The 15312-nt window shown below is 41.5% G+C and overlaps 1 protein-coding gene across 1 annotated transcript in view; it reads right to left on the reverse strand.

Moving 5' to 3' along the window:
• trit1 (tRNA isopentenyltransferase 1) overlaps positions 1–15312 on the reverse strand; it is a 37036-nt gene that overhangs the window by 6045 nt on the left and 15679 nt on the right. Inside the window, exons 3-8 of the mRNA XM_054606230.1 lie at positions 14512–14608; positions 13566–13720; positions 11785–11927; positions 11528–11639; positions 7405–7517; positions 7182–7259 (exon numbers count right to left, since the gene is read on the reverse strand). Coding sequence (XP_054462205.1) covers positions 7182–7259; positions 7405–7517; positions 11528–11639; positions 11785–11927; positions 13566–13720; positions 14512–14608 — 698 coding nt within the window. The remainder of the gene's footprint in view (positions 1–7181; positions 7260–7404; positions 7518–11527; positions 11640–11784; positions 11928–13565; positions 13721–14511; positions 14609–15312) is intronic.

The raw sequence follows: 15312 nt of genomic DNA on the forward strand, positions 1-15312 counted from the left end.
TTTATTTCAGCTGTAGTCATATTTTTTGTTTCATTGCCACTGAACAACTTTCATTGGAATCAAAGGGACTCCACCTACATATATCCAGTTCTCCCAATTCATCTATGGGTATAACATTTACAATGTTCACCATCTTAGTTTAGCGTGTTAGCATGCTAACATCTGCTGGTTGGCACTAAACACCAAGTAGGGAATTTGTCATACACCAAAGCATTGGAAAAATAAAAATGTTGACCTGATAATGGTGCTAAAGGAAATGTAAGATGATCAACAAAGTCAGTAAGATTCATCCTCAGGGGACAACGAATGTCTGAAAAACATATCTTGGAAATCCATCAAATAATTGTTTTGATATTTGAGTCGTGACCACGATGGTGGACCGACCCACTAATCGACTGAGCTGCCAACGTGGCTTAAAATTTAAAAAAGACCCAAAGCTGAATCCAGTCAGGGGGCAGTTTTCATTTAATATAGATGTGTTAAGGACGCATACTGTGTTAATGAACCCCATTAACCTGCAAGGCTTTTATGGCTTAATCCTTTCCCACACAGAGACTGAACTGTGGATTTGAGGGCAGCAGACGCCCAGTAGTGGAGTTTACTAACTCTACTGGGAACTGTCTGGGAATCCAGCAATACATATACAATCACTCATCTGTACGACTAACTGTATGGACAGTGTGTGTGTGTGGGGAACAATGAGCGTCTTCACACAGCCACGCCTTAGAGCAATGAACTTCCAATATTGGCACACGCCACATTTTAACTCCCATCTTAAACATGTGATGCACTTCATACATTTCCTGTCAATGCCTGCTTTGCTTAATTGAAGCTGCTGACAAAAGCTAAACAAACAAAAAGATCCCACCAGGCAACGTCTATGCACCTGCATCACTTCGCTTCCCAGCGTGTGTTTTCATTGTTTATCTCTGAGGAAACCACTCATCCCCCAAAACACCGTCTGACATTTCTGTGTTTATTCAGTGCGTTTGTTGCCGTGTGTTTTCTTCAAAACAGCACTGAGTGTTATTTAAAGCCTGAGGTTTCACTGGTGTGGTTACTGTGTGTTTGTGTGTGTGTGTGTGTGTGTGTGTGTGTGTGTGTGTGTGTGTGTGTGTGTGTGTGTGTTTCAGAGGGGAAGTCTTTTGTGTTTGTGGCACAATAGCAGGATCGGGTGACGGCGGCGGTGGCGAGCGTCACCTGGCATACCTCTACCAGACGCAGAGTTGGAGCGCTCTCCTTGAGGTGCTCTAATAAATACTTCACCTCGCATGCCGCCCTCATGTTACTCTCGCTCTCTCTCGCTCTCTCTCCTTACTTTGTTCTTTTATCTCTTTCAACACAACCGCTCTCCCATAATTCCCCTGTTGCAGTTACCAACCTCCCACTGGGCAGACTGGTAAATAGAAGAGAGATCTTATATGGTGGGTTGCCAGATGCTGGATGGACCCTTAACCCCTGTTGTTTGGGATCTGCTGAAATTGAACCCTGTTAATCCATTCTGTGATAAGACAAAGAGTAGGATGGTACACACACACACACACACACACACACACACACACACACACACACACACACACACACACACACACACACAGCGTTGCCTTTCAAGCACACAAGGGAGATCGCTTTGCCAACAAGAAAGAGCATCTCCTGTCGCTGGGCAGCTGCTTGCCAGTGCTGTGTGTGTGTGTGTGTGTGTGTGTGTGTGTGTGTGTGTGTGTGTGTGTGTGTGTGTGTGTGTGTGTGTGTGTGTGTGTGTGTGTGTGTGTGTTGAAACAGTAGTCCACCTGTTGCAACAAACGGTCCAGGAGTCATTTGCTGCGTCATCCCTGTGTTTGCTTCGCTATAAAAGCTCATCCATCCGTCTCTCTCTCTCTGTCTCTGTCTCTCTCTGTCTCTCTCTATCTCTGTCTCTCTCTCTCTGTCTCTCTGCCCCAGCTGTGGTTCTTTGGCTCTGGTCCACACTGGAGCTCAACAGCTGCCTCCATTCACTCAACAGCCTCCTTCCTCTTTTTCTTGTAGTTCCTCTTCCACTTTTTGTCTCCCTTACCTCCCTCATTTTCTGTTGTCCCCGTTTGACATTTCTGCAGCAGGTCAAGTACATGTCAAGGATGTTTCTGTAGATTCTGACAAATTGATGATTCATTTTTATCCGCCTATTTAATGCGCTTGAAGGAATCCCTGTATGTATTAGCTGAGCTTTTACTCCACCCTCCATTATGAAACTTCCTTCCTTTCCCGGTAGATCTATTAGAGTTTTGTATAGGAATTTCTCAACATGTGTTACCGTTAAAGAAAACTTTCCTACATGCCTCCACGGCGAGGAAGAATCCAAAAAACAAAGAAAAGTTTTAATGAATTCAGGTAAATGGGGATTTTAACAGCAAAACTACATCAAAACATTATATTATAAGTCTTATTTACACAGTCGTATGCTCACTACTTCATCAAACACATGCATCTTCACTAAAATCTTCAGATGTTTTGATATAGTTTTGCTTTTGTTAAATGCAGCAGCCATCAGGCTCGGGAGACACGGTGAGATTATCGGTCAGCGTGATATTGGTTGGACCGCAGGAGACATGTTTTTGCAAAGCACACCAGCAAATATGGACAGAAGCATAATCTTCCGTTTGATAAAAATATGTTTTGAAAATCTTCTTATCAATAAATATTGACTTTTGGACTAAGGACGGAGATAATTACAGACGGGAGGACGAAGACGCTGACTTTCTCGCTGTTTGTGTGTGTTTGTTTCAGAGAGAGAGAGGAAGAGAAGGGGAAGACGTTGGATCATTGCACACAATGTTTCCGTAACTTATTAATAATAAGCATTGGAATGTCAATGTTATGAATAAAGTTTTGAACTATTCTGCAGAGCTGTAGTAATTAAACATGTAACTCCAACAGCTATGGTGTCTGCTCTCGTTGGTAAAATGAATGCGAATGCAAAAATTTGGCGATTATTTGTTTTTTTAACCAAAAGAAGAACAAATTAAATCTCTTTAAATTATCTCCATCTTAAAACCAAAAGTCAATATTTATTGAAAAGACATTTTCAAAACTAACAACATTTTAAGGATCCAAGGAAACCCAGTTCATATATGTAGGGATTCTCTTGCAGTTCTTCTCTTTCCTGATCCATTTTCTTGCATTTCCACTCAATGCATGGACAGAAAACATCCCAAATACCGCATCTCCTTTTAACCTTGAGTGTCATTCTCATCTGGCCCGGTCCTCTTTTGTCTCCCTCTAACTCGTGGAGGTGACAGAGAGGTCTTTGTGGCGACCACAACCCCGGCTGCACTTTATCCCCCCCCCTGGGGAGGAGGAGGGTTGCATTTGTGTGTATGCGTACATGAAAGCTTCGCACTTCGCCAGAAAACAAGGGTGTGTGTGTGTGTGTGTGTGTGTGTGTGTGTGTGTGTGTGTGTGTGTGTGTGTGTGTGTGTGTGTGTGTGTGTGTGTGTGTAAACTCGTCTCACACCTGTTGCCCCGGCTGTATCCGATTACCTTCACTCTCCATCCGCCCAGCCGCCCATGTGTCGTTCCTGTCTCTCTCCGTCTCCCTCCCTCCGTCCCTTCACTCTCTCTCTCTGCACTAAAATATACCTTCACCTCCGTTGCTTAACACTCACAAGGCCTCAGCCAAACTACACCTGCGTATCCTGGTTACAAGCAATGTGTGTGTGTGTGTGTTGTGTGTGTGTGTGTGTGTGCATGTCTTTGGGGGAATTAAAAAAAAAAAAAAAGAAAAACACGCTGCCATAAAACGTGGCACTTATTTAACATTAATATAACCTCAAATTACTATTTTCTTTATGGGTAATTAAATCTACTAATTAACCGTTCCCCTTTAAACCACACACACACACACACACACACACACACACACACACACACACACACACACACACACACACACACACACACACACACACACACACACACACACACACACACACACACACACACACACACACGTATCCTTTAAGCGTACGCCCACATACAGATGCACTTAAAGGCAAGTCAAATTAAGCTTGATTTAATTTGCGCTGGCTGACCTGCTGCTTAAATCCCCACAGCAACCGAAGTTGAGTCCATCAAGAAACCACCGTATCCTACTGAAAAGTATTTAAGACACCGAACGCCCACCTGCTTCCTCACCGACGGCCGCCGCTGAAATCTGTGAACTGTGAAACGGGGTTTAAACCTATGCCTTTCGAGGTGTGCGGTTTTTTTTTTGGTGTTCTGTATATTTACACGTAATAATAATTTTCTAGCTTCTCTAACCGACTTGTTTGCCTGTCTGAGGGCCTCTGTCATGTCCAATTTGTCTTTCCCTTTGACCCAGTACTCTCTGTATGCTTGGGTTGGTCTCCGTGGCCCCCGGTGACCCTGTAGCCTGAGTTTGTGTGGTCGGGGCAAATTCCCGGCAGCTCTGTAATGCTTGAAGAGATTAGCCTGTTCAGCTGAGGCCCACTGGCATCTCTTTGAGTGTGTGTGTGAATGTGTGGCTGTGAATGTGTGTGTGTGTGTGTGTGTGTGTGTGTGTGGGGCTCAGACGAAACCGAAAAGAGGTCAGCAGTCACGGCAGAGGGAGCGAGGTGAACACAGACGATGCAGACAGAAAGGTGGGATGAGCGATTGGTTTAAGAGCAATAACCTTGGGTGAGGACAATCTCAGCACAAGGACAAGGCTGCCTGACACTTAAAAGATAAACCCATCTGAAAGGGATATTAACATGTGGAACTATGATCCTAGAGAGCTTGGTTTATGTGTGATCACAAACAAGATCTTTAACGGGGAAATCACAGCATTTAAAATGACATTTTAGTCCCCCGATCAGGTGTAGGGATTTTGGAAACATAAGGATAAAGTCTGTTAGCGTAAATGAGCAAAAAAATACTCAAATCTAGGAGAAATCACACTTAAAAGATGCAGACACGCTTCCTTTGAAATAAAATAACATTTGATCCCTCAGTCATAGATTTTGCTCTCAATTTGGAATTTAGCAGCTGTAATGCAGAGCTGATTTTTTGTCAACGGCCACTTCTTTTAACACGTTGCAACCATTGGAGGTTTTGCAAACCCAGCATGACTGACATGGACACTTTTCATGGTTTTCAAGGAATTTCAGACTTTTAAAACTTTATAGAGAGTTGATCTCAACTCCTCCCAGCTCTACTATCAGGCCTTATTTTGCAGATAACAGTCAATCATCTTAAAAGAACATTTCGAAATTTAAACTTAACATTAAAAGTAGTCATCCGGACATCACGGCAGCTACTGCTATGAACTGTACAGCAGAAAACTACAATATCTACAGGTATGACCGTTTGGAAAGCTGCAGGAAGCCTATTCACCTTTCGCTGATTAATGTATTTGTTGCAAGAGTAAACATTTCCCAGCTCTCTAATTTATTAACGGATTGATTCATAATTAAAAGAACAAGACAGACTTGGACACTTTCATAGCACTTTCGGTGATTTTGAGGCATGCCAGCACATATATCATATCATATCATATATCATATAGTTGGGACCAGTCCGTCTCTTCCAAGTCTTTCCTGGGAGACTTGATGGGAATAGAAAGTTTCAGACTTTTAAGAGAGTCCATCTCATCGGCTGCCACCTGTTCTGTCAAATTGTTCTGAATTGAGTGCGAGTGCAGACAGGTTACTGCATAAGTAAAAGGGCTGGGACACACATGTGATGAGGACCATATGGTGCGTGCAGCAGGCAGTCAGAAAGAGGGGTATTGAGGTTTAGGGCCTGGCGTGGCCTAAGCCACTTGGGCCTAACAGGATTAGGAGGCTGGGTTACTACAGGGCAGACTGCTGGTGGGACACTGAGGCCAGGTTTCCGTTTTGGGAACAGAGAAACACACTCAGCCTTTATATACATTTTAAAACACTTCAAGGGGTTAAGACATCTGCTGCAAAACACTGGTTGTTTTTTTTTGTTGTGTTGGATGCATTTATCCAGAACCACTCATTATTATCGTTCTTTTTCTATGCATTTAGTGCCACGAGGGACTTGGTGCTGGGAAAAAAACAAAACATTAAGGAGTTTTAGCAGCAGGTGGTTTATACTGGGGATGGATCTTGAAACGTTATCCCTCTATAACGTCACAGCAGCTCACACACGCTGCATAAAGTCAAATCTTATTTTGTGTTTAAATGAACCTGGTGGTTTCAAAAATGTTTATATGTATTATATATATATATATATATAATATATATATATAAAGTGGTATCAATGCACCTTTATTTCTAAGGAAACAGTCATGTTTGGAAATCAACATGCAATTTTGAGAAAGGAAGTTCTTGTTGCAAAAAACTAAACTTTCAAAAATAAATAGTTCTTAATGGTTTTCTCCCTGAGGAGGTCGACATCACATTTATAAATCTACGCCATATTTGAAGGTTCAGCCAGGAGACGGTTAACTTTGTTTAATCTACTGACAACAGTTAACCTGGTTCTGTTGGCATATAACCCTCGTTGAAGACAACAATAACAACTTGATGTTTTGACTGTTAAAAGGAGCTCCGTACGGAATTTAGTGCAAATTTATGATTTCGTCCACGCGGCTGAGCAGGCGGCTAGCAGCCAACGGCGCAAACAACGGCAACAGTGCTGACCGAGCTAACAGTGTAACTAAAGGGTGACTGCTACGCTTCTGCAACAACGACACCGTTATCAGCGGTAACCGTTGTATGAGTTCCGGGTTGAAGCGGCAGGAAAAAGCTTAACTTACCAATAAAAAGCTTAACTTACCAATAAAAAGCTTAACTTACCAATAAAAAGCTGAACTTACCAATAAAAAGCTTAACGTTAAATAAAAGTAACTAAAGATACATTTTTGTAATATTGCCTACAAATTGTGCTGATGTTTGTATTTTTTGGCACAAAATAAATTTGCACCATGTAATGAAATTGACATCACCCCAATTATGTGTCTGTGCACACATTAATACAAACACTCTCTGTACCCTGGAACACAACATGGTGTCTGAGAGGCTTATAGTGCATCTAATGAAGTGCATGAATCTCATCTAGTTAAAGAGAGTGCCGATTGCTAAGGAACTGCACACACACACACCCACACCCACACCCACACACACACACACACACACACAAACCCAAACTACATGCGGATGATGAAGGGTACTCACGTTTAAGGAAGCGGTTGCGGACCCATTTATTCTGTTTGCGGGCGTAACGTCTTGTAGCAATCTTCAAAGCTTCTATACCTGGAGAGAGTTAAAAAGGAGGCTGTTAGAGATGAAGGAGAGACGGGAGAATAAAATCATTAAAATAGATTCCTCTGGTTGAACCAGTCAACCAACCGGTGAATCTAAATCCATCTCCGTGACTTTGATCAAGTATTTGACTGACCTTTGTCTCGGAGTGTGTCTTTCTCCTGCTGGGTGCTGCCTTCAGGAGCAGTCAGGAAGTCATGAAACTCCTTAAAACCGATCGACTGGAAAATCCCATGTTGGTAGTTCTGACTGGAGAGGAGGGGAGGAGAGGAAAGGAGGGGAGAGGAGATGAGAAGAAGGAGAGAGGAGAGGAGTTGAGAGGAGAGGAGAGGAGAGAGGAGAAGAAGGGGAGAAGAGGAGAAGAAGGGGGGAGGAGAGGAGAGGAGTGAGGAGATGAGGGGAGAGGAGTCGAAAGGGTAGGAGAGGAGAAGAGAGGAGAAAATTAAACTTTATCCATCAATAAAAAAACAAAACTTTCCGTCTCCATCTTGACATTTCCAGACACACGGTGGTGACTCATTTCACCTTCTCCTCCTCCTCTTCCTCCTCCTCCTCTTTTATCTCTCCTTCCCTCCCTTAACAAAGAATATCAGTCTGAGCAGATGTGAGGCCCTTCGGGGGACAAAGTGACAGAATGACATTAAAAAAAAAAAAAAACTGGCACTGGCAGAGGGACCCTCGGGTGCCTGGACTCAGTAGCCCTGTCTCCTAAAAAATACTTTCCCATACAACAAAACTGCATTTTGAATAACGTGGTAATTACGTTTACTTTTGACTTATTTCAAATTAGTTTAAAATGATTCCTCGGGAAATAAATGGCGTTCACCCAGGAGACTGCTGTTCCTGTACAATGTGAACCGAGCACCTTTGGAACTTGAACATAACCAAGTAGTTTTGTTGCTTTTTAGTTTAGTTTTGCTTCAATTTACAACGTTAACCATGTGTTTCAAACCGTTTAAAGCTGTAACCGTAAACCAGAAGGAAAAATGTCTCCCTATTTCCATTAACTTAAGACCATATCCCCTTAATTTGAGCATTGCTGCCTGTTCTTTTTGAGATTTGAGTAACGGCTCCACAATTTGTACAGTATGTGTGTTAAGTTCAATGTCCTGAATGTTGTGTGGTTTAGAGTGAATGGTAAAAATAGTAGATGTCAGCTGTGGTGGCATTATTTTTCTACCACTAATAGACAATGTTTTGTTCCATCATTTTTTCCACATAGTAGTGTTTTCTGTGTTTACAGCCATTTTTTCTGTAGAAACTGGAGATTGTGTTTAATAATGAGTTCCAGATGTAAAGTCTATTTTTTGTAACTCTTTTATGATAATCTGATATCTCCCTTGGCCATTTTTCATGCACTTTTTAAGACGATCCCTAACTTCAGTCGAAAATTCAGGCGAAATAGCAGGCTTCAATATCATATCATGATATCTTATCATCAATATCCTGCACTGCCGAACAAATCCTAGCAAAAACGAACTAATAGAGTCATGATGATATACAACTCCATGTCTGAATATTTAACTCACAACACATCTGTGTTTTTATCCTGCAGACTTGGCTCTTTTGGCTACTAGCAGTTCCTGTTTGTAGAACAAATGATGAATTCCTTTGATACTGAAGAAAAAGTCTGATTCTGATCTGTTTTCCTATTTTCCCTATGATTTCCAAATTAATTAATGAATGGAGATCAGATATCAGGAAAATAAAATGGATGCTGTTTGATGATATTCAGAGCCCATTATCTGCTCATATCCTGGTTTGCATCCCTGATTAATAAGAAGAGAACAATTAAACTGCAATTTTAGAGTGTTCTGCAGAACTGTCATGGGCGTAATGCAAGTTTTGGCAGATTAATTTTATTCTGATAATGTTCACCACACTGAACATGTAAACTGGAAATTTGAATCTGTAAACTTTTGTTTGAACTGACTTATAGATTTAGTTTTATCTAAAAAAAATAATGTAATCCTTGCTGTCAATTTAGTCTCTTAGTAGAACAGTTTCATGTTCTGCTAAATATTAAAAGAAAAATTGCCATTTTTAGTCTGCAACTTACACTTGTAACAGAAACAAGAGGAGGAAACAACCAAAATAAATCTGGCTAGACAGGCAGAGACAGAAATTTGAGAATAGCCACAGAGCAGAGGAAATGTGGAGTCAATGGAGGGAGAGAAAAGAGAGACGGAGGGAGAGATTTGACCTTGATGTCTGGCCACAGCAGCCAGCTGCAGATGGAGACGAGAGGCTGGAGGAGAGAAAGACAGACAACCAGAGGAGGAGGAGGAGGGGAGGGGAGTAAAGTGCTCTGGATGATCAGATTGCTGAGAGGGCAATAGTGCCAGAGATGGAGGAAGAGGAGGAGGAGGAGGAGGGTGCTGGTGCAAGAGGTGGGATGGGGTGATGGGGTGATGAAAGGAAGGAGGGAGGAAAGAAGGGAATTGGCAGCTTCCTTTGGCTCCGTTCCATCAATGCATCAACTCCCGCCCCGCCCTCCCCCGCAGCCACACCCCATCACCGTACAATATCAATGTCTGCTGCCAGGACGGACGCACAGCGGTGTTCAATATCAGGCGTCAGTGAAGCCCACATACATATTTATACATATCTCACGTCACATAAACAATTATTCTTATTCAAATAGGTCCGGTTCTGCTGTAAGTTTGGTACCGTAGTTGTGATAAATACCAATCAAATGCTAAAGTCAAGCATCTAGCTAACCTCCACACATTACCGCTCACAAGGAAGCAGTGAAAGATCCCAGTGTGCTACTGGTCATGTGGTTACGCATAAGGAAATGTCAGGGTCAACTTGGCAATTGTGCCTACGAAAGACAAAATATCAATCATGTTAACGTTATCTCCGAATAGCATCTGGAACAGACGACACGGTTCTGTGAGTCATTTGTTCCAGAGCCACCACGATGTCCACACGGTCGAGAGGCTCTGAGGTAATTAGTGCCGATCACCAGGCTCCTCTTGCTAGTGCTTATGTCCTACGGAGGGTGCTTATCTCTGCAATTATTAATAATCGCTGGACATCCTGAAGAAATATCAGTCCCATCTGAGCTGAACTGGCTACAGTGTGGGCCGTTTCTAAATTTGGTCTGCAGGCCTTTGGGAAACGACGGCGGACAGAGCGGAGTGACCTGTCAGAGTGGGGAAGGAGAAATAAATAACCGGATGGATTCTGGACCGAGTTTCCTTCTCTGCTATTGCCCTGGTTACAGACTGAATGTCTGGATGTTTCATTAAGATAAGGGGAAGATGGGAATGTGATCTTGAATTTGTTGCACAGACACCGAGTCCTCTTCACGCTTAATAGCAACGACAGAGCAACGGTTTTGGTGGAGATGCAGCGATTTTAACCATCTTAAAATCTGTGTTAACTGTAAGAAATTCTAAATGTTAAACTTTAACTTTGTTATAGTCATCTATGGTGGTTATTTGCATAAAAACAAAAACATTTAAATGATTAGGAAATAAATGATTTAATTTTTTTTTTTTAAAAACAATCTTCAGTTGATGTATTATAATCTGTTTAGAGCTAGTGTTAGGAAGATAGAAAGGTCATAATTCTGTCTCTAATATGTTTTTTATGAATATCTGTACAATAAGTGTCCAATTAAGCTAGTTGTTTTACCAACGACTTAATACGTAAACATTTAGTTTGCGCTTGGTCAGGTAGCGTGGTCTATTACACCTTTTCTTCTTCTACTCTCGTTCCCTATGTGGGACAAAGGTGTGTACTTCCTAAGCTCTTGAAAATAACTAATTTATGGGATTTCTCCTAGTATACTTTATTAACGGTAGAAATGATTAGGGAGGACAGGCACTTTTTCCACTTCAAGCACCGATAGTGAGCCATTAAAGAAGCGCTGTACTCTTATCGAAAGATATGCAGCATCAAATAAATGTAATCCTTTAAATCATTAAAACAGAATTAAAGCAGATGGATCTGCAAGTAACTCCCGTTAGAAAGATTTTGATTGCTGTGTAACGTTTCCTCTTCTCTTAGAAGTCTGAAGAAGAGGCCTGTGCTCAAAACGTTACACAGCAATAAAAAATCCTTTATTTTTACTTGGTGCATGAATCAATATGATTTGATTGAGTTAGATATGTATATGACCCAGCACCCTTTGGACACTGGATGTGTGTCTTTTTTAATGTTTCTTAATAAAAATCTAAAACATTTGGCAGCACTTAACGATAATATTTCACAATCGGGTTGACTGTGTTCCTTCAGGTCTGATTTGTTACCTGTCGTCCTGGACTTTCTGCTGATTGTAGCGGACATGGAAGTCTCTGAGCTCCTCTATGAGTCCAGCAGACAACATCTCATCTACACGAGCATCCAACCGCTTGTCTAGAGCTGCAAAGGGAACAGGGAGGGAGGGAGAAAGAAAACACCGGCAAAATGAGACACTAAAATAATAAAGTCAAGCTTGGCTGAAGCTCCCGTAGCAACGTTGCCTGTTGTTTTTGATAAACAGCAGTTACAGTAACTTGGAAATCACCTTCCATGTCGGCGTGCAGCCAGAAGATGCAGGGGTCCCGGTATCTCAGCGGACCCCCCAGCCCATCGCCTCCCTCCTGACCCCTCTGCTCCTCCAGCCAGCGGCTGTGCGAGACGCCTGTGTCCTGGTGGATTTGAAGACTCCTGTGGACGACAAACACACAAGCAGAGACGTTGTGTTAAATTAAAACGCTGTGTGGAAACCAAACAAACACAAATTCCTCTGTTCTCCAGTTGACTATGAATTTACATCCCAGTCCCTGTGTGTGTGTCAGGCTTTGATGGGTAAACTGGGATTAGATGAGTTAAACATCCACTCATCCATTAAATCCAGTGTAAATGAAAAGTCTAGTTTGACAGTAGTCTCAATGATTAACACAGCAGCAGCAATAAATTCAAAAGACAAGACATGGGGAAGGAAAAAAGAGATTAAATAACAACAACTGGTTATATAAATCACACAGTTGACATTCAGCGAGGGCTAAACTAGCTTTTGAGATTCAAATCCAGACCCTTAAGCCTTAGCCTCGCTGCACTCGGAGGTTATGAAGAAAAAGATGATTCCTGTCGTCTCCTGTCATCCCGAAGAACAGTGTAACCTAACCTGCTCACACAAAAGACCAGAGTGCGCTGGCTGCTACTCATCAAGTGTGCGTGTGTGTGTGTGTGTGTGTGTGTGTGTGTGTGTGTGTGTGTGTGTGTTTTGTGTGTGTGTGTGTGTGTTTACAGGCACTCGACATGTCAGTGTAGACTGGGTGGAGGCCATATACTGCGACTGTCAGCCTGAGACAAAGCCCCTCGAACAAAACATGAGAAAACTCAACAATTTCTTGAGCTACTTTTATAAACAACAACCTGGCTACCACAAACATTATACAATAATTTATCCAAATGGCAGTAGGAGCATTTTCCACAGAATTATGTTTCCAATGTCACTTGGAGAAAGTCAAATAGTTTCAAATGAAAGGAATAGTTCACTCAAAAACATTTAAAATTGTATTTGGTATACAAGATTTGACATTGGTTTGTGGAGTGCCGTTTTTTGAGGCTTCGAGTTTGGCCTTTTGGTTGTCGCCATATTGGTTCTTTGCAACCCGAAGTGACAACAAATGGTGGCGCTGAGTATAATCCAACACTGACTGAGAGATTCTAAGGCGACCAAAAATGTTACAATCAATTTTCATGAATGGAAAACACACTGTGAAGGGTTAAAGTTGTAGACGAAAAAACATCTTCTCAGACCAGACAATGCCGTGGTAGCGACCTCTCAATCACAAGCTAGCTAACTAACTTCCTTAATTTTCCTTAAAAAAATGTAATTTTTTGAATTGATTGGTATCTATCATCCGATATCCGTATAGATTATCCATAAAGCCACATCTATTTGCGTCTACATAGATTTTTTGCAAATTTTAATTGTGCCAAAATCTTTTTTTCTAGCGGCTCTTCCCACAACTTTTTGAGCAATTGTTACCAAATTTAATAGAGAACATCTCTGGACCAAGCCAGAAAAGGTAACTCTTTCTGATTTTCAGTGTTTGGTACATTTTTGCTTTAGATGGCCTCCAACGCTTTGTGCTTTTTCCAATCACATTTGGTGGACATGTGGCGGTATGAGGGATTATGGCAAATTTGGTGACATTTGGTCAATAGGTGGCACTGTAGCAGCATCATCTAACTATAAATCAAAGAAACTGTGATCTGATCTATTTCATGTTGCTAACTTTTCCTACCAATGCTTGTGTTGTTTTAGTATAGAAGTTAGTTTACCCGCTGTATCACCTGGCTATCTTGCGTTTGTCGTTGGGGTGCAACATGGCCGCCATTTTGGGGTCGACCTCCGCCAGTCGTTTATGTAACTCAGCTCCTCCCATTTTCTCCAGCTCCAACTTCCTGTTTGAAGCCTCATCTCCTCCTTCCCCCGGCTCCTCGATCTCCTGCTGGACCAAAACACAATTTATTTAGTGTTTTAGAGTTGACAAAATCTGCCTTCAAATACTTATGATCAAACTGAATGCATCTTAGCAGCCTGGGGCAGCTCTTTTGAATTATTCTCAATGAGTGAAGCTTTTTGCCTTCTTCTTTTGCGCTGACAAATCTTCCATGCGTCTCGCTTTATTTAAAAATTCAAGTCAGAGCAAAAGCGCCCAACGTCATTATGGTCACTTTTGGTGTTGTCTGATCAGCCCACGTTCACATCCTTAAAGAGCCAGTGAGTAGCACATAGGGGGATCTATTGGCAGAGAGGAATACAATTATAATAAGTAGGTTTTCTTAAGTGTATTATCACCTGAAAATAAGAATTGTTGTGTTTTCGTTACCTAAGAATGAGCCGTAATCTACATAGGGAGCAGGTCCTCTTCACAGAGCTGGCTACCATGTTTCTACAGTAGCCCAGAACGGACATATCAAACACTGGCTCTAGAGAAAGCCATTTGCGTTTTCACGTCTGCCAGTGTAGTTCTCTTTAAAGTTTTAGTTGATTTTAATCTGCAAATTTATTGTTAGATGCCACCAAATCCTAAACACTGGCCCCTTAAGATCTTCAAATGTCCTGTTAGAGTAGTACTCTTGGTCAGCCCTTAAAAATGATGTCTTGGCAACTCAGAAATTGAATCAAAGGGACATTCTTTTTTATTACAATATCACAAAGCAATTAAAGCAGTGGGTGAAGAAAACTGAGATTAATTCATGAGAATGAAGAGAGGTGTTTTTCAGTTGTACTCACCGCTGGACTCAGCAGGACTCTCCACAGCAGAGACTCTATGTAATAGTTTGTTCCCCCGACTACGACGGGCAGTTTGTTTCTGCTGTGCATGTCATCAATGTTGGAAGGCGTTAAGGAAGTAAAAGGTATATTTATATTCTATGCCTATTCAAGAATACAGTGAGAAAGAATCCTAATGAGACAGAAATTTGAGTCCTAATTTTCTGACCTCATTTCAGGCATCCAACCTAAAACACGTTCAAAAAACTCATCGACTTTGAGACGAGGGAATCAGAAGCAATCCAGTTTTTTTACTCATTCCTGCAGCTCTCTATAAAGAACAATGCAACAGCAGTGTTTAGATCAGTGCATTAAGGGTCAATGACATCAACTATGTGGTGGATTTCTTTCTTCTTCCTATCAGCGTTAAAAGTAACTGAGTGCAGCCTGACTGATATGACGATACACTCTTGAAGTGGTTATTTATTATTACATAAAGGTTGGTGTCGGACTAATACGTTAAGTTAATTACAGATTAAACAATTAGTTGAGTCATTGGTATATTGAAATTTATAAGAAATTTGCTCTATCGCTCTTTAGCGGTTTTGATATTTGATTATTCAAGTTTTCTTTTGGCTTCAGATGTCTTTGAGTTGAGAATTTTCATCCCCTAATTCCTGAAGAGGTTAAACTCTCCTACATTTTACGAAAAAAGAAAATACTTTGTGTTTGTGATACTTAATACAAATTCCTTTGACTAGGGAAAGTACCATTAACCCTCAAACTAGCAACATATTTAAAATAAAACCGACCAGGGACCCA

The sequence above is a fragment of the Anoplopoma fimbria genome, chromosome 10, assembly GCF_027596085.1.
Source record: "Anoplopoma fimbria isolate UVic2021 breed Golden Eagle Sablefish chromosome 10, Afim_UVic_2022, whole genome shotgun sequence".
Classification (NCBI taxonomy): Eukaryota; Metazoa; Chordata; class Actinopteri; order Perciformes; family Anoplopomatidae; genus Anoplopoma; species Anoplopoma fimbria.